General features: G+C 37.1%; 2 protein-coding genes across 2 annotated transcripts; one reads left to right on the top strand and one right to left on the bottom strand.

The window, feature by feature from the left end:
* Window positions 1–1071: 1071 nt before the first annotated feature.
* LOC142624931 (pectinesterase inhibitor-like) lies at window positions 1072–1626 on the top strand. Its single transcript, XM_075798654.1, has one exon. It carries the CDS (start codon window positions 1072–1074, stop codon window positions 1624–1626), a length of 555 nt encoding a protein of 184 aa, XP_075654769.1.
* Window positions 1627–3747: 2121 nt separating this feature from the next.
* LOC142623293 (stress-response A/B barrel domain-containing protein HS1-like) lies at window positions 3748–6312 on the bottom strand. Its single transcript, XM_075796686.1, has 2 exons — window positions 6107–6312; window positions 3748–4146 (listed from the first exon to the last, which is right to left on the bottom strand). Exons 1-2 carry the CDS (start codon window positions 6244–6246, stop codon window positions 3957–3959), a joined length of 330 nt encoding a protein of 109 aa, XP_075652801.1. The 5' UTR covers window positions 6247–6312; the 3' UTR covers window positions 3748–3956.
* Between the last annotated feature and the right edge of the window lie 13699 nt (window positions 6313–20011).

Genomic DNA, 20011 nt, shown 5'->3' with positions numbered 1-20011 from the left:
AACCGATCTGACGGCTGGGGAGGCTGCTGTGACAGTTGACATTGCTTCTTCTTGTTGTTGGTGACGGTAAGAACTATGAAGAAATTAGATACAGAGAGTTTGGCTGAGATAGAGAGTAAGCAGAGCAGTACTAGTACATAATATTATTAATAAGGTTTCAAATTTGTATTATAAATAAAAGAAAGACATACTAGGCTAGTAGATCCGTACAAGTTTTATGCTTACTGGTTTTGGTCTTGCTAAGGACCTAAACTGGTCATTACCTTCCAGTTTTTATTTTTTTTTAATAAATTGTTGTTGTTGTTGTTTTTTTATTTTATTTTATTTTATTTTTTATGTTTTGGGGGAATAAAGCTACAATTTGGGCGGACTAGACGATGTGGACACAACAACATTTTTTTTTAAGTACAACACAACAGGTTCGGCGGTGAAAGTTGTGCTGACCACCTAAGCTCTTTCACTGCTAGACCTGTTACTCTTCCCTCTTCTTTTAGCTGGGTTTTGTGTTTTTGGGTGATTAAAGTTTGTTTTTAAAAATCATGTGAGTCTCACGTGCTTATTTCGTTAGTATTTTAACTTGAGACTAACTGAAGCATTGATTTGACAATTTTAAATAGTTTAAGGAGTAAATTGGTCAATAAAAAAGTTGAGGGGGTCTTTTGGCCAGTAGTTAAAAATTTAGGGGATGTATGAGCATTTTTCCAACTAGAACTACAAAATTTTTTTTCTCAAAAAAAAAAAAAACTGCAAAATTCCACACGTATAGGTCATGTCCTAGGGGTTTTACAACTCAATCGTTTGATTCTCCCAAGAAGAAGATGATGAAAGGTTACTAGATTTCTTCCCAACGAAGGCAATTAGAAAGGCCATAATAAATGGAGTACCCAAAACTACCATAAATAAAAGGAAACTTCAAATGCACGCATGACAATAATTAATACATATGCTTCACAGTTCACACGCTTAAACTTCCACTTCACTTACTATATAATGTTCTTCTTGCAATAAAAAAAAACAACTCTATAACTTCAGGTTCAGAATAGAGTGGAAGCTATCAAAAAAGAGATACAAATGGCTATTACATTACCTAGCTCATCCTCCATATTCTCTCTTTTGCTAATGATCCTATTCATTAGTACTCCCTCATCAGCAAATCTAGTTTTGAAAGTGAGCGAGTCTACGATTAATGCTATTTGCACTAAGACCCTAAATCCCTCTTTCTGTTTGGGGATTCTAAAACCTTATGCTGATCATCCCCACAAAAGAGACATTACAGGCCTCGCTCGAATAACCATTTACTTAGCAAAATCCAATGCTACAAACACAAGTGATCAAATCCACTCCCTAATACAGCACACTGATAATCCTCTACTAAAGGAAAGGTACACTTCTTGTTCCAAAAACTATGATAATGCTATTGGTGACTTTAAGCAAGCCAAAAAGAGATTGATAGAAGGTAACAAGAGTGGTCTAAAGGATGCAGCGGCTACTGCTATGGGAGAATTTAATGCTTGTGGAGAAAACTTTAGGCAACCACCAGTTGATCCGTCTACACTACAAAAAAGCAACAAGAATTTGTTAGATTTTTGTAGTATCATTCTGGTTATGACCAAATTTCTGCCTTGATCAAGCATAGTCTTTATATACGTATATTTGGCTGGATGATCAAGTTGTAACGTTGATATGATCTATAAAATAATCTTACATGTTTCATATAAATATGATTTTATTTATTGATTGATAGATACGATAAGATTTGAAATTTATGATATTTGCACTAATGATTTGTCTTTTATCATCAAGCCAAAATACTGAATTTTTTTATTTATTTAATTTTTTGAGGAGGGAATTGAGCTAATTGGATTTGGATTAGTTAATTATTTAATAATTTTTCAAGCCTAGCTAATTAAGTGTTGGTTTTTGGAGTAGTTCGTGGCACTTATATTTGGTCCATTGTTACCGTCAAGTTATAGCATTGGTGGATTCTCAAAAACAAAAAAACAAAAAAAAGTTATAGCATTATCTCCTTAGATGCAGGCTTTTTGGTCCAATTAAATTCAAACAATTTATTGCATAAATTAATGAAACACAAACAATACTTTCCTTTCCAAGGAAAATTCTTAGGTAGTCCAGGAGCATAGAGAAATAGTGCTCCCTCCTCTCATATTCATGGTAGGCTCCACCATGCATTTAATGAACAGGTCCCACCATGAATGTGAGAGGAGGGAGCACCATTCTCCGTGCTCCGGGAGTACATAAGAATTACTCCCTTTCCAAAGTCAATTAATTACAGGAAAAAAAAGTTAACGAATGCTCTAAGAGTATTATTAAAGAAATATTTTAAAAAACTTTTTATGGCAAAAAAATTAATTTTTAATGGTTTTTTATATTTCTCAGGAAGGTGGTGTTAGAATTTTTCTAAAATGATTTATTAATTATTTCTCTAAGGGCACTCATTATCCCCTTTATGCGTTTGAATCAAATTAGGAAATTTATGAGTTTTGAGTTTGAGTTATGGATTTTAAAAACTGAGTTATGAAAATTTAGTTAGCTCTAAACCAAACCGGCAATTATACTCTAGTCCTACCCATTGCCTTATTTCTTTTTGTTTCCAAAAACTTGTTTTGGAGAATAAAAATAAAAAATGATTTTTTTTAGAGAGTTTTAACATATAACGTCTGCTCCTAATGATAGCTCTTTATTATTAGATCAAGATAACAATTGCTTTTTGGTGTAGACAGGGATTAAACCCAAATCTCTTATTTAACTATAAAAGATTTTACCAGTTGAGCTAATTGCAACTAAAAAAAAATTTGATTAGTTTGACTATTAACTAAACGATGAACCAATATATTATATATTGTTTTTTAGGCTAGTCTATGAATTTTTTATTAATAAAAAAAAAAGAAAAAAGATGTGTCTAAACAATCACATGCTAGCATAGCAGGTACATGCATTTGTTGCCAGACTAAAACAAACTCACTAAAGTCTGAACACAGGCATTGTATCTTTCAAACATAAGACCAAAACCTGAACATGAATTCTCATTTAACTCTAGGCTTGGGTCGTTTCTTCATATATCACTCGTAATCGATGCTCAAGTTTGTCATGTCTAGTAATTCCGCGAGTCAGGCTATGAACTATAGAGGATTTCATGGATGACAAGAGGAAAGTGGGTTTGGGTTTGGCCGCAAGTTTAATTTGGACTTTGTTATTGTGCATTTGGTTTTGCCTTTTTGTTTCAGCTAGGACTCGAAACCTAGACTTCATTAAGTTCATTTGGTTTCTCCGTGTTTTCATAACTGAAAACAGGTTTGAGCTATTCTCAGCTTTCTTTGGAAATTGAGATTTGAAAACCATTTTTGTTTCGTGCCTATTTTGAGTTACCAAACAAATTTTTTGGTCTAGAAAATAGAAAATAGTTTTTGAAAATAAAAAATTGGGAAAATAAGCAGTTGCTAGACATACCCTAAACAGGGATGCCACTTCATTTCTTAGGTCCAATAATTAAGCCTTTCACCTGTCATTGAGCAATATTAAGATGCTTTTAACTATTTATGGATATGACTTCCACTGTGATTAACTCAACACATCTGGACAATATATTTAGTAGTAAAAAACTTGAGTGAGGATTCAACCATACTCTCCAATATCAAAACATGGAAGATGGAAATGATAGACTTTGAGTTCCTTTTTTGTGCCAGAGAAGATAAATAAAGTAGAGCTTAAATTAGCAGCTTTTTGGAATAATTGAGAAATATGCATCGGTTTCCATAAATTTATTATTTTTTGGGAACAATCTCTAATCTTACTTGACATAACAAAGATAAAACAAAAAGAAAGACACTTCACCACATTCAATGAGATAAGACCTGATTTTTAAACCTTATGCATAGCAAAGTTCCAATAAGAGGCAGCATAGATGGATCTAAGATCACTGCCACTGCTCTTTTGATTCAGATATTAACGGTAGTAGGTTCGAAGTCAACCACAAGGACTTTATCCAAGCTGGAAAGGAACCCGTTTGCAAATTCAACATGAACAGGATGAGCTATATACTCTGCAAGACCCTCTTTAGTCTCAAATGTAGATTCAAAGACATGAGTGAAACCATGATGCAGGTTTTCAATGCTGACATCCTTGCCCCTGTTAAAGTAGTTGTAATATTAATATAAAATAAGTGACAAACAAAGTTAAGATCTATGAAGTTAGGAAGGCAACTTAAAACAGTATTTCAGTTACCAAAATTCACTATAGATTTTATATATCCAGTGAAGACTTGGTAAGAGAAGATTAATAATTTAATAGCTATGAGCGCTGGGGCAGATTTTTAAAAACAAATTCAATGGACATAAACAACTTGTCTAAATCTTTACAAGCTAAAAAAATCTACATAGGTTTGTATATACATATATTTTCAGTTGATATCCGGCTATCTGATGTTCATATTTCACTATGTGTGCTTGACTACCTACAATAGTTGGGATCATCCAAGATTCAAGAGACAGCCAATAATCTCAAAAACCAGTAGCATTCCACTTCACCACGGATTTCAATATTCCAATCATTATTTTTCTAATCAAACTTTGTCTGCATTTGTGCTTAATGTTATATATTTTTTGTTCATAGCCAGTCCTAAGCCCAGGAAAAAGAGAAGGGTTGCGGTAGAGTGACGACCAGCATAAAAATTTAAATTCTCTATTAGGAATTTTGTCTAATCAATGTTTTGATTATTCAATTGTTAGAGCAGGTGGGTCAGGTGGGATTCAAACCCTGGTTCTTCTTATAAAGCAGACCAAGCAATGCCCCAAGGGCCTAAGCTACAAGGCTATTGGCTATTTTGTCCAATCAATGTATTCACTATCCAACAATTTAAGGCCTAGTGGTTGCCCCTAGCATTCATAACCGTCACAAGTCTCTCATTCATTCAATCAAGATGTTAGAACTGATGAGCAGGCAGCACAAGTGTGTTAGAGCTTGATATCATGCCAAGAAGAATATCATTTCTTTTCTTTATGGCAATTGATGACTAAAGTGTTTTTAAAAAGAATTGTAGGGTTATCAATGTAGATATTTTCTCAAATGCTTTGGAGTAGAAACCCTTCCAATCATTACTAAACAAATTACAGAAGTAAAAATAAAATTCAATACCTTGCCTTAGTAAACAATAAGTAATGTGTCACATTCAATGTTTTGCTTTATAAAACAGTCTGTACTTTCCCTTTCTCAGCTAAATATGATACTCCTAGCATGCAGTGCAACCTAAGAATTTCAAAGTGGGAAAGAAACAGTCAGACCTAACGTAACAAGTGTGAAGGTAACAGATTATTTGCTTAACGAAATTTGCCGTAAGACACAAAATCTGTCGTCCTTCTTGGGGATTCCGAAATCCAAACCCCATAAGCCATTAAAGATCTTCTAGGCTCCTACCCAATTTTCTACCAACTTTTGGTATGTGACAATGCTACAAACACTCCAAACCTAATCCGCTATCTTATTAACAAACAACTGGCCCTCAAGTCTCAACTAAAAAAATGATTTAGATTGTTACTTGATAAATTATGATGATGCCATTGGAGGCCTCATGGAACCCAACAAAACTCGAAACTCTAGTTCACACATCAGGTGAATTTTGCAGCATCAGGTTCCATGAACCAAGTTGATGACCGTTAAGAAGACACCTTAAAAGCCACCATCTCATCACCCAAAATAGAATTTAGGATTTGGAAGATCTTTGTAATATACATCTGAGTTGAATTTTATAGGATTTCACAAAAGTCAACAACAATAACAATTAAGCAGTCCCAAAATTTTGGAGTCAGATCCCCAACAAAGTTGGCCACATTTCACTAATTTTTTTTTTTTAATCTTTATTGGAATATAATTAGATAACACACATTAATTCTAGCTTCCATAATCTTACAGACCCAATTGCCAATTCATCAATATCAAATGTCACATCATATACAAACGTTAATTTATACAAAAGAAACTGAAAATTCAAAGACAGCAAAAGCAGAAATGGAGATCGGCCAACGTTAAAAAAAGAGTTGAAACCAAACTCAAAAAGGAAAATTGATGAGAGTTTATGGTTTTTTTTTTTTACCAGTGGAGAGACTTCATGGGTTCAATGATGTTGACGAGGTTGGCATAGCCCTTGATGTGTTCCTCTATCTGGGTCTCTGAGATTCCATCTTTGAACTTGGCCAGCAGTATGTGCTTCACCACTCCCTTCCCTTCCTCCATTTCTCTCTCTCTCTCTCCCTCTCACTTTGAAGTTTGAACTTTGAAGATCAGCTTTGTTACCTTTTGTGTCTTTCCTGAGTTTCCTCTTATTAATACCCAGCAGTTCACGCCTAATGGCTAATGCCACTATTAATTATGGTTAATTATGTTGTGAATATTATTATGGGGGTTTTTTTTTTGATAGGATTATTATGGGTTATTATTACACCACTGGTCAAAGATTTCCTAAAATTCTTGAAGATTTTTTTATTATTATTATTATTATATATTAAGAGGATTCAAAAAGTTAGTTATAATTAAAAAAAATGTCAAAGATACACTTAATCTAATTAGAGAATCCTTATTATTAAAAAATAAAAAAATGTGGTTAAAATTGTAATTCAACAAAATTAAAAAAAAAAATACTAGAAACTTTTCTCCTAAAAATTAGCAAATTTTTTATTTGAACTACCCTCATCACACTCGCTTCGCTCGTGCGATGAGGCTTTTTTTTAGTGGTCCTATTTTGTAGAAAAAAATTGTATTTAATTATTATATATATAATTTTTATTTTAAAAATCTAATTTATAAGTGGATAAATCAATTTAAAAATAAAGAGGAGAGTAGTCATATTTTTTAGGCAATATTTTAGTGGGAGTTATCTATACTACTATTATTTAAGGGACTTTCCATGTTTATTTTTTAGTTAAAAAATGCTCCTATAGCCCTATGTTTAAGTATAAATAAAAATATAGGACAATCTGGTAAAACTGCAACTCTAACTCCTACTAAAACATTGCCTAAAAATTATGACAACATTCTTATTAATTTTCAAATTATTTTATCCACTTATAAATTAGATTTTCAAAATAAAAATTATATATACAAAATAATAAAAAAAAAGTTTTTTTTTCTACAAAATAGGACTACTAAAAAAAAATTAATCTCCAGTTAATTTTCAAATTACTTTATCTACTTATAAATTAGGTTTTCAAAATAAAAATTATATATATAAAATTAAAAAAAAACATAGTTTTTTTTCTATAAAATAAAAAAACCTCATTACACACAATTTGCGCGTGTGGCGAGGCTAGTTATTATAATTATTATTATTATCATCGTTATCTATACTACTATTTAAGGAACTTCCCCTCATTTTTATGGTTCTAAAATGCCCCTACATCCCTATGTTTAAGTAGAGATAAAACTAAAGGACAATATGGTAAAAATATAACTCTAACTCCTACTAAAACATTACCTAAAAAATAGAGTTACTTTCCTGTTGATTTTCAACTTATTTTTCCCACTTATAAATTAAATTTTCAAATAAAAATTATATATATAATAAAAACACTTTTTTTTTGCTACAAAATAGGACCACTAAAAAAAAAAAAAACCTCATCGCACGCGCGAAGCGTTTGTGATGAAGCTAGTATATATATAAGACTTAGAAAGTTAGTTATACCTTTAGTTTCTTCTCAAAAAAAAAAAAGTTATACCTTCAAAAAATGTCAAAAATACCCCTAAGCTAATTAGATAACCTTTATTCTTAAAAAATAAAAAATCTGGTTAAAATTGTAATTCAATAAAATTAAAAAAAAACTACCCGAGAAACTTTTTTCCTAAAAATTAGCACACTCCCTATTTTTTTTTTTTTTGGTGATAGGAACACACTCTCTATTTAAATATATCTCACCCACGTTTAATACCATTTTTTTCTAAAAACTAACACATACTAAACTCTGCAGTTTACTTTATTTCAAATTCTATATTTTAGTTTCTTAAAAATCCCTTCCAATGTAACCTTGCTAACAATAGATAAATTCAAATTGAAAAATTACATTAAACTAAAAAAAAAAAAAAAAAAGAATCTCAACGCAAGTGCAGATCGCGTGTGATAGAGCTAGTTATTATTAAGATTTTGGATTCACATGCATTTTTTTTTTTCCTAAAAATAATTAGGAGAGGAGGCCCAAGAGAGTAGCAACCTTTCGACAAGGGCGAAACCAAGAATTAATGCGGGGGGAGGGAGATGCTATATATACACACAAAAAAGTTACCCTTTTGCTCTTTTTTTTTTTTTGGGAGAAAAAAAGTTACCCTTTTGCAAAAGTATCATATAACAAATATTTCAAAAAGAAATTAAAAAAAAACTTAGCAACTTCCATTAAAGTCAACACTCAAAAACTAACCAAATTCTTTAAGACTCTCTTTCCCCTCCCTGTATTCATGTGTATGTTAAAATGCTTAGTAGTTTTTAAAAAAAATAACCAAGTTTAATAACCAATATCATCCATCAATCTAGATTCTCCAAATGTCAAATGCAAAGTTAAATTAAGTAGAAGCCAATGTGTAATTCTAGATAAAATAGTGAATAAAGCTTATCAATTGGTTAAATAAATTAAAGAGGAAAAAAACATAAAGCATAATGTGAATAAATAGAAATGAAAAACTGAAAAGAATAATTTTGAACCTGTCAAGATTTTAAAGTCATTTTCACTTTAGATTCAAATAAGAAAATTCTTTGTTAAGGAAGAGAGAACACACTATATATATGGTCCATTATTATATAGAGTCTTCTTATTGCTAAACAAAGATAATGTGAGAGCATTTGCTAAACAAAGTGAATTATAGATTGCCATCATTAGAGGGTATTTTAAACCAAATATAGATCAAAGGGTTAAACTTAAAAGTAAATGTGAGATTCTAAAAAAAAAAAACGAAAAAAGAAAAAAGAAAAAGTAAATGTGAGAGCAATGCATGCCTGATGAATATTAAGCAACGGGAAGATAAGACATTGAGGTCCTACATCACCCACTTCAACAAGGAAGCCCTTTCGATTGATGAAGCTGACGACAAGATACTCGTGGCTGCGTTCACCAATGGGTTATGGAAGGGGAAGTTTCTGTTTTTCTTGTACAAAAACAACTCGAAAACCATGTTTGATGTACTTTACAGGGCTACTAAGTACATAAACGCAGAAGACGCGTTGCTTGCCTGAGAAGAAAAGTCTAGAAAGAGAGAAAGACAAGATAAAACACGACAGGATAGGGGACGGAAAGCCACAAGGACGGGAGATGGATGAGAGGATAGGCGCTCCAAACCCCTCACTAGGAGGTTCGCAAGTTTCACCCCACTGAATGCCCCAATCGATTAGGTCCTGATGCAGATCAAGGACGAAGGATCTTTGACATTTCCTTGCAAGCTAAAAGGCGACCCAAATGAGAGGTCTAGAGACAAGTACTATCATTTCCACCGAGACCATGGCCACAATACATTTGACTGCTATGACTTGAGGTGGTAGATAAAAGCCTTGACCAGACAAGGAAAATTGCAGAGATTCGTTAGCAAAGAAAGGACGGACCAACCACAAGAGCAAGGCGCCTGGAGGGAAAACGAGCATCCCAAACCACCCATAGGAGACATAAGGATGATTGTAGGGGGCACCACAACTTCTTGTTTGACCAAGAAGGCGCGCAAGACCTATCTCAGGATAGTTCAGAACGTCCAGCTAACTGGTTTGGTCTCGAAGATGGCGCGCATCGATAACCTTGTAGTCGGGTTCATAGAGGAGGACGCTCGACGTCTCCATCACCCACATGATGATGTGCTTGTACTAAGCATACAAATTGGGGATGATAACACTCACAGGGTCCTAGTGGACAAACTACCCAGCCTTCCAATATATGAGGATTGGGAGAGAACAGTTGATTCCAACTAACGCACCACTTGTTGGATTCGGAGGAACAAAAGTGTACCCACTCGGCGCAGTCACTTTGCCCATGACCATCGGTGATTACCTTCAACGGATCACCAAGGATGTCACATTCCTGGTTGTAGACTGTTCATCTGCTTACAACGCCATCCTAGGCCGCCTTACCTTTAATTCGTGAAAGGCCGTAACTTTCACTTACCACCTGATGATCAAGTTCCCCACCGAATACGTAGTAGGAGAGGTATGAGGGGATCAAGTAGCAGCACGCGAGTGCTACATCGCCATGCTGGAGATAGACGACCATTTATAGACCATGTGCATAGAAGAACAGCGGATAGTGGCCGAACTAATTGAAGGGTTGGAAGAGGTACTCCTCGATGACTTCAAGCCTAAGTAAACGATAAGAATAGGTACTCTTGCTAGCCTACCAGTCCGCCAGGAGCTTACAACATTTCTAAGGGAAAATAAGGACGTTTTCGATTGGAGCCATGAAGACATGCCCGGAATCGATCCGTCGGTTATAGTTGACAAATTAAATGTCTCGCCCTTATTTTCTCCCATCTGCCAGAAGAAACGGGTGTTCGAGTAGGAGCAAGACAAGGCCATAGGGGAAGAGGTTCGCAAGTTACTTGAAGCTGAATTCACACGATAAGTATACTACCTCGACTGGCTAGCCAATATGGTGATGGTCAAGAAGGCCAACAAAAAGTGGAGGATGTGCGTAAATTTCACAGACTTAAATAGAGCATGCCCTAAGGATAGCTACCACCTTCCACAAATTGACATCTTGGTGGATTCGATAGCAAGACACCAGCTGCTGAGCTTTATAGACGCATTCTCTGGCTACAACCAGATCAAGCTAGACGAAGCTAATCAGGAGAAGACTTCTTTCGTTACTAGCCAAGGTCTCTTCTGCTATAAGGTAATGCCGTTCGGGCTTAAGAATGCGGGTGCCGCGTATTAAAGGTTGATGAACAAGATGTTTGCACATCAGATTGGGAGGAACAAATTGGGAGGAACGTCCAAGTCTACGTCAACGACATGTTAGTAAAGAGCCTACAGGAAGACAACCATTTGGATGACCTCAAGGAAACCTTTGATACCTTTCGTTCGTACAACATGAAACTAAATTCGAACAAATGTGCATTTGGGGTAACGGCTGGAAAATTCCTAGGGTTTATGATATCCCAAAGAGGTATTGAGGTTAACCTAGACAAGATACATGCAATAATGGAGATGATGCCGCCAACGAACGTCAAGGAAGTACAGAGCCTCAACGGCAAAGTAGCCATACTAAGTAGGTTCGTTTCAAGAGCAACGGACAAGTACCTGCCTTTCTTCCACACGCTGAAGAAGTCGTTTGAATGGACTACTGAATGTTAGCAAGCGTTCTAAGACTTGAAAGCATACCTCTCTTCCCCACCGCTGCTGAGTCCTTCTAAACCGGGCGAGGAATTGTTCCTCTATTTGGCCGTCTCCCCAGTAGCTGTTAGTGCAGCCTTAGTCAGGGAAGAAGGTAGGGTACAAAAACCTGTATATTACACCAGCCAGGCACTCCAGGGCGCAGAAGAGAGGTACCCTTTGATGGAAAAGCTCGCCTTCGCGTTGGTAACTGTAACCCGTAATCTCAAACCATACTTCTAGGCCCACACCGTGGCCCTGATAGACAAACCCCTACGGAGAGCAATGAGTAGCCTTGAAGCAGCTAGACAAATGGCATTTTGGGCGATTAAGTTGAGCAAATTTGACATACGATATTGCCTATAAATGGCAATAAAAGGGCAAGTCATCGCTGACTTCATCGCAGATTTCACTAGCAAGGAGGACCAGGGGGCAGGAGCATAGCCGCAATGAAGTATCCACACGGATGAATCGTCCAACAAATAGGTAGGTAGAGCTGGCATAATGCTTCATTCTCCGAAAGGCGACAAGATCGAGTGCATGATCCGACTTGAATTCCCTACGACCAATAACGAGGGGAGTATGAAGCCTTAATAGAAGGGCTAGGCCTAGCCAAAACAGCAGGAGCTACAAATGTGGTCATGTACTGCGACTCTTAGGTAGTTACTAGTCAAGTAATCAGTGATTATGAATGCAAGGGCGAACGGATGAAGAAGTACTTGGAGCAAGTGAGGTATCGAGCGAACTGCTTCCAAGCGAAGTTCATTCAAATACCAAGGGAGGAGAGTAAGCAAGCCGACCACCTCGCTAAGGCTGCATCAATAGATCACATGCTTATCCCTAGCCATGTATTGTCCTTTGTTCAAAATTCACCATTAATAAACAACGCCAGTGTGCAGAAGATAGGTTCCAAAAACAACTAGACCACGCCAATAACCTCGTACTTAAAGGACGGTGTGTTACTAGACGGTAAGGAGGCCGCCAGGAAGCCAAAGGTATAGGCAGCGCGGTTCGTAGTAAGAAAAGGCATCTTGTACAAAGCAGTAGGAGCTACAAATGTGGTCATGTACTGCGACTCTTAGGTAGTTACTAGTCAAGTAATTAGTGATTATGAATGCAAGGGCGAACAGATGAAGAAGTACAGGGAGCAAAGGAGGTATCGAGTGAACGGCCTCCAAGCGAAGTTCGTTCAAATACCAAGGGAGAAGAACGAGCAAGCTAACCGCCTCGCCAAGGCCGCATCAGCAGATCACATGCTTATCCTTAGCCAGGTACTGTCCTTTGTTCAAAATTCACCATTCATAAACAACGTTAGTGTGTAAGAGATAGGTTCCAAAAATAATTGGACCACGCCAATAACCTCCTACTTAAAGGACGGTGTGTTACCAGATGGTAAGGAGGCCGCTAGGAAGCTAAAGGTGCAGGCAGTGCGGTTCATATTAATAAAAGGCCTCTTGTACAAAAGGGGCTTCTTCCGTCCATACCTAAGGTGTCTTAACTCCGAGGAATCAGATTATGTCATGAGAGAAGTCCATGAAGTAGTGTGCGGGAACCATTCAGGATCACGGTTTTTAGTGCATAAACTGATTAGGGCAGGATACTATTGGCCCTCTATGCAGAAGGATGCCCATGTGTGCGTCAAAGCTTGTGATAAGTGTTAGAGGTTTGGCAACCTCATCAGGTAACCAATAAAGAAGCTCACCCCAATGATGGCTCCATGGCCTTTCGCTCAATGGGGGTTGGATATTATGGGACCGTTCCCAACAATAGTTAGGCAGTTGAAATTCCTGGTAGTCGATATAGACTACTTCACCAAATGGGTGGAAGCCAAAGCCCTGGCCACCATTATGGAGCACTTGAAGAAGTACTACTAGTAGACGAGGGCATGAGTAACGACACTCCTCATTTCTAGTTTATTTCTTTTTGTTAGTTTTTATTATCTACAGTACTTTTTAAGCCTAAAGGGTAATTCTTATTTTTTCAAGGAATAATTTCTACTTGCGTATTTATCACAATAAGAGGAGTTATTCAGAAACGTCGTGTGTATGTCTACATAATTATATTTATTAAGTCCACAAAGTGGACGGGATCATCCTAACGGGATGAATAATATTTATTAAGTCTTTAGGATGAATAATATTTATTAAGTCCACAAGATGGACGAGATCGTCCTAAAGGGACGAATCATATTTTTAGGTCCACAAAGTGGACAGGATCATCCTAAAGGGATGAATCATATTTTTAAGTCCACAAAGTGGACGGGATCATCCTAAATGGATGAATCATATTTATTAAGTCCACAAAGTGGACAGGATCATCCTAAAGGGATGAATCATATTATTAAGTCCACAAGGTGGACGGCTTCATCCTAAAAGAGATGACATATATTTACCAAGTCCACAAAGCGGACGGATTCATCCTAAGCAATGGTTTGAATCTATTAAGAGGATGGGTTCATCCTAAGGGTTAGTCTATAGTTATTAAGCCCAAAGTAGACGGATATATAGCAAACATACATTAATAGATACATGATTAAAATACCAAACATCAAAATATTATGGAAAACCCAATAAAGGGAAAATGTCTACACGCAAGGCCTAAATAACCATAGGCGATGGTTAAATAGAAACATTGTTCTCCTAAAAATCTTTACATGTGAATAAAAAAAATTAAAAGAAAGAAAAATCTAATCCTGGTCCATAGGGTTTTCTCCGTCCTTCCTATTAGCTCTGGTCCCCCTTAAGTGGACGGGCGTGCTCATTGATGAATGTGTCTTGATTTGTAGGAGCAGTCTCCCTGTCACCTTGAGGATCAACAACGGTGTCATTAGCGAACAGCTCGTTGGTGCTTTTAGAGTAGATGGGCTGGGCTGGAATATGGGCCTTGGGGTTGATGGAGATGTGGGATAGGTCCAAGTCAGGAAAAAAGGCCTTAGCCTGACGGAAGCAGTCATCAAAGTCGTCCAGGAACAAGCTCCTAAGCTCCGTTAAGAGGGCGTCAGAGTCACGATACTCCTATATCGCATCTTCCTTAGCTTGACAGAGCTGGTGTCCTTGATTTCTCCTTCCTTGTCCTCAAGGACCTTCCTCAGCACCTCCGTCTGCTTCTCTAGTTCGCACCATAATTGCTTTGATGCAACAAGTTTTTTCTCCTGGACCGCCTTCCAGGCCTTTAACTCCTCCAGCTCTGCCGCCATTGCTTTTGCCCTATCCCTGACACAGTCCAAAGTCGTCTCATGGGAGAGACAACGGTCCATCAGATCCTTCATCATTAGCATCCCTTGCAAAAACCAAAAAAGGGGTTAATAGTGTATGGAGAAAATTTGAACAAAAAAGAGGGGGGGCAGCCATATTTACCTGTGCGATGCTAAAGAGACCCGTCTCCCCCATAGGCTTTGTTGCATGATTGCTTAAATCCTCATAGTCGTCGGCTTTAATAATGGACGAAAGCTGCTCGAGGGCGTACTTAGGGTCCTCGCGGAGGAGGATGGGTGGTTTTTGGGTAACGGGAACTTGACCCGTCATGAGACCCTTACCCTTCCCCGATCCGAGCAAAGTAGGCATCTTCTTTATTTCAGCTTTAGCACGACAGTTGACTCTGCCATCTTGGGTTTTTTAGGGGCATGGTTTGTTTTCTTTGACAGTCTCTTCTTTAGGGACAGGTTGACTTGGATGACAGGCTTTGGAGGCAAGTTGCCTTCCTGTTTTTTCTTTGCAGCAGCTTGCTGCTTGATAAAGGCTCTCCTCTTGCCTTCCTCGATTTCTACATCAAGGAAGACGAAAGGAAAGAGTTAGGTAAATTTCAAAAAATAAAAGAAAGAAATAAAGAACAACGGACTTACGTCTGCGTGCCTGGCTGTCGTAGCGATAGGCAGCTTTGGTTGGTTTAGGACCGTCGCAGTACTAGTGGATCGTATCCAAGGTAACCCGTTTCGCCCATGTCCTCTTCTTCAACTTAATTGCAAAAATTTTCTCCAGGAAGCTCCACTGCTCTAAGGTCACTTCTGGATGGTCTCGAGCTACAAGAAGGGGACAATTAGACCAGCAACTATAAAAAAGAGACAAAGTTTAAACTAGACGGACACTTACCAAATGGAGGCATTATGCTTCAAGTTTTGTCGACGGGCATGAACTCTTAGTCATTGGGATGACACATCCAGTAGTCACCTTGAATGAAGAAATAGCGACTTTCCAATTCCTGTTAGAGTCAGGAGTGTCACACACTAGCCTAAGTACAGGCTTCCTTGGGAGGAAGCTGTACAGACCTTTGGACTGGCTAATCTCAGATGGATGGTAGCAATGGAAGAGCTCCTCCACCGTCATCTTACACTCCTCGTCACTCAAGACTCCATACAGGACTTCTGCACCAAGAAACACTTTCCAGGCATTTGGGTGACGGCAAGCCCCGGGTATTGAAGAAGATGACGGTGAAGAGCGCTTAAAGGGAACCTAAGTCCCGCCTTAAACATCTGCTCATATACCCCGACGTCCTCGACCCCCTCGTATCAACACTTTTCAGACCTAAAAGGTAAACGGATAGGGATGCCGACTAAGATCTATTACCTCTCCTTAAGGGCCTCGAAGTGTTTTCGCTTGACAGTTGAATTAAAATCATTTACTGTCCACAATGGGAGAAGAATAAACTCCCTAAAGCCATTTAGACCTACATCGAACTAGACGGGAGGATCAACGTAGATTACGTCTGAACTGTTTAAGTCACCTTTTGAACCTCCCTCTGACCTGACCACATCCACGTCCTTATCCTCCTCCAAAGGAGAACTAGAAGACGAATCCTTTTCATCATGAGAGGTGTCGGGGTTATCATGACCAGACGGATACACCTCATCGAAGCCCGCTCCTTCGTGGACCCACGATTGATCAATTGACGCCTCACTAGACATCTTTTACCTACACGTGATGGATAAACCCCTAAGACTCTAATGGTTTACGAAGATGACACGTAAACAATATCTAGAGTAAAGCAAAAAATAAAAAGAGAACTCAGTAAAAGGCAACGAATGCTTTCCAATTGGACAATATGAAGGAGCAACGAGCAAAGCGTAACAGACGGGCGCAACAAGGGAATGGTCACCAAAAAGCAACGGAGAGGACAAGGTTGAAAAGGAAGTAGACAGTAACACTCCGGCTTTGAAAATTTGTTGCAGAAAGTAAAAATGAAAGGGAGAAGCAACAGAGATATATAGGGGGAACAACACAGAAGACAAAGGGACGCTTCGGTACGAGCAATTAATCACTAGAAACGTGTCACGTGCCCCTACTGCATTAATGGCACTAGGTTAGCCTGTCAAATCAGAATGCATTTCCTAAGGGTTGTGTTAAACTGTCACTCTACGGGTCCGTCTGGGAAATAGGGCGACGGACCCATAGAGTGAGGGGGCAATTGAAGAGGACAAAATTAAAGTAGACGGTCTGATTTTACAAAACCTGCCATACTAGGTTGTGGACGGTCAAAGGAAGGAAGCAACACAACGAAATGTGTTGCAGGTGGACGGACTCTTTGTGGCGGACGGACGAGAAAGAAGACGGATATAAAATGGACGGTGGCAAAGTCACGTGGCACCCACATGGTTTAATTGGTCCTCAAGGAGCTTCAAATGGAAATATCTTGTGCTTCACGATTAGCCCTAGTCAACAAAATCTCTATATGGAAAAAATCCCGTAAAATACGTGCATTTATGAGGATCTTCCCCATAAGAAAATATTCCTCTTCGCCAAGAAATCAAAGTCAGTTCTATACTACTATAAAAACCCAGAACCCTTAGAGATTAAGGTACGCATAATTCTCCCCAACTTTGGCACTTTAGAGTTGCGAAAGTTCTAACTTAACCTTCGGATGGTATTTGGCCGGTACCACATCGGTACTCTTTTAAGGTCTTCTTTTTCTGTGTTATGCAGGTGTTGTCTCGAGCACGTAAGAACCATGTGACTAACTAACGATTTTTGGCATCATCACTTTTTAAAAATTTATTTATTTATTTTAAGAATCCAAAATTCTGCACTTTAATGCCCCTACTTAAGTTACAAGTTTAGGTTACTGAACTTGGTTTGGCTAAGAAATTTAGGGTTCAATCCCCGCCTACACCAAAAACTGATTGGTATCTTGGTCTAATAATAAAGAGCTATCATCAGGATTGGACGCCATAGGTTGAAATTCTCTTAAAAAAAAAAAAAAATCGGTTTGGCTATACATCTTTAGGAAATAAATAAAATCACCATGCTTATCTTGGAAAAAAAAAAAAATGGTGTCGTTTAAACCTCTAGCAAACTAGAACTACAAAATTCCATACGTATATTTAAGTCATGTCCTAAGGTTTTTACAACTGAATCGTTTGATTCACCCAAGAGGAAGATGATGAAAGGTTACTAGATTTCTTGCCAATGAAGGCAATTAGAAACGCCATACATAATGGAGCATCCAAAACTACCATAAATAAAAGGAAACTTTAAATGCATGCATGACAATAATTAATAAATCTTAAATGCTTCACAGTTCACACGCTTAAACTTCCAGTTCACTGACTATATAATGTTCTTCTTGCAATCAAATAAAACAATTCTACAACTTCAGAATAGAGTGGAAGCTATCAAAAAAGAGATACAAATGGCTATTCCATCACCTAGCTCATCCTCTATATTCTCTCTTTTGCTAATGATCCTATTCATTAGTACGCTCTCATCAGCAAATCTAGTTTTGAAAGTGAGCGAGTCTACGATTAATGCTGTTTGCACTAAGACCCTAAACCCCTCTTTCTGTTTGGGGATTCTAAAACCATATGCTGATCATCCCCACAAAACAGACATTACAGGCCTCGCTTGAATAACCATTTACTTAGCAAAATCCAATGTTACAAACTCAAGTGACCAAATCCACTCCCTAATACAACACACTGATAATCCTCAACTAAAGGAAAGGTACACTTCTTGTTCCAAAAACTATGATAATGCTATTGGTGACTTTAAGCAAGCCAAAAAGAGATTGATAAAAGGTAACAAGAATGGTCTAAAGGATGCAGCGGCTACTGCTATGGGAGAATTTAATGCTTGTGGAGAAAACTTTAGGCAACCACCAGTTGATCCATCTACACTACAAAAAAGCAACGAGAATTTGTTAGATTTTTGTAGTATCATTCTGGTTATGGCCAAATTTCTGCCTTGATCAAGCATAGTCTTTATATACGTTTGGCTAGATGGTCAAGTTGTAACGTTAATATGATCTATAAAATAATCTTACATGTTTTTGTGTAAATATGATCTTATTTATTGATTGATAAATACGAAAGGATTTGAAATTTATGACGTTTGCACTAATGATTCATCTTTTATCATTAGACCAAAATAATAACTTTTTTTATTTATTTAATTTGTTGAGGAGTGAGTTGAGCTAATTGGATTTTTTTATTTATTTGGATTAGTTATTTATTTAATAATGTTTTAAGCCTAGCTAATTAAGTGTTGGCTTTTGAGGAGTGGTACTGTTATATGAGGTCCATTGTTACCGTCAAGTTATAGCATTGGTGAAAACTTAATTTTAGCTCCTTAGATGTAGGCTTTTTGATTCTCCAATTAAATTCAAACAATTAATTGCATTAATTAATGAAACACAAACAATACTTTCCTTTCCAAAGTCAATTAATTATAGGAAAAAGTTTTTATGAAAAAAGAAAAAAACAATTAATTTTTTTAACAACTTTTTATATTTCTCATCGAGTAATTCTTAGGTATTTCCGGAGCACAGAGAATGATACTCCTTCCTCTCACATTCATGGTGGGGTCCGCTCATTAAATTTATGGTGGAGTCTACCATGAATGTGAGAAGAGGGAGCACCATTTCACTTTACTCCAGGATTATTTAAGAATTTTCCATTTCTCATGAAGGTGGTGTCAATACTTTCCTAAAATGGTTTATTAACTATTTTTCTAAGGACACGTGTTAATGGGACCCTACATGTGTTTGAATCAAATTGGGAAATTTGCTAATCAATTATACTCCAATCCTACCCATTGCCTTATTTCTTTTAGTTTCCAAAAACTTGTTTTGGAGAAAAAAAAAAGATTTTATTGTGTTTCCAAAATTAAAAACACGTTTGGTTTTTTTTTTTTTTGAAAGTTTTAACATATGACATTCGCTTTTAGTGATAACTCTTCATCAGATCAAGACATCAATCAATTTTTGGTGTAGGTGGGGATTGAACTCCAGATCTTTTATTCAACCATAAGAGACTTTACCAATTAAGTTAATTGCAATTAAAAAAAAACACGTTTGGTTAGTTTGACTACTAACTATACGATGAACCAATATATTATATATTGTTTTTTAGGCTAATCTATGAATTTTTTATTAATAATAAAAAAAAGATGTGTCTAAACAATCACATGCCAGCATAGCAGGTACATGCATTTGTCGCCCGACTAAAACAAGCTCACTAAAGTCTGAACACATAGGCATTGTTTGTATTTGTCGTGTCTGGTAATTCCGTGAGTTAGGCTGTGAACTAAAGAGGATTTCATAGATGACGAGAGGAAAGTGGGTTTCGGTTTGGCCGCAAGTTTAATTTGGACTTTGTTATAGTGCATTTGGTTTTGCCTTTTTGTTTCAGCTAGGACTCGAAGCCTAGACTTCATTAAGTTCATTTAGTTTCTGTGTGTTTTC

This window comes from Castanea sativa, chromosome 2, assembly GCF_040712315.1.
Source record: "Castanea sativa cultivar Marrone di Chiusa Pesio chromosome 2, ASM4071231v1".
NCBI classification, from domain to species: Eukaryota; Viridiplantae; Streptophyta; class Magnoliopsida; order Fagales; family Fagaceae; genus Castanea; species Castanea sativa.
The sequence above is the reverse complement of the archived record's forward strand: the minus strand, read 5'-3'. Positions and strand labels throughout refer to the sequence as shown.

Excerpts from the sequence above, each read along its gene's own strand:
- LOC142624931 (XM_075798654.1), top strand. The coding sequence starts at position 1,072 with ATGGCTATTACATTACCTAGCTCATCCTCCATATTCTCTCTTTTGCTA.
- LOC142623293 (XM_075796686.1), bottom strand. The coding sequence starts at position 6,246 with ATGGAGGAAGGGAAGGGAGTGGTGAAGCACATACTGCTGGCCAAGTTC. Across the intron at positions 4,147-6,106 it reads CCCATGAAGTCTCTCCACTG|GGGCAAGGATGTCAGCATTG; the intron begins GTAAAAAAAAAA and ends CTACTTTAACAG.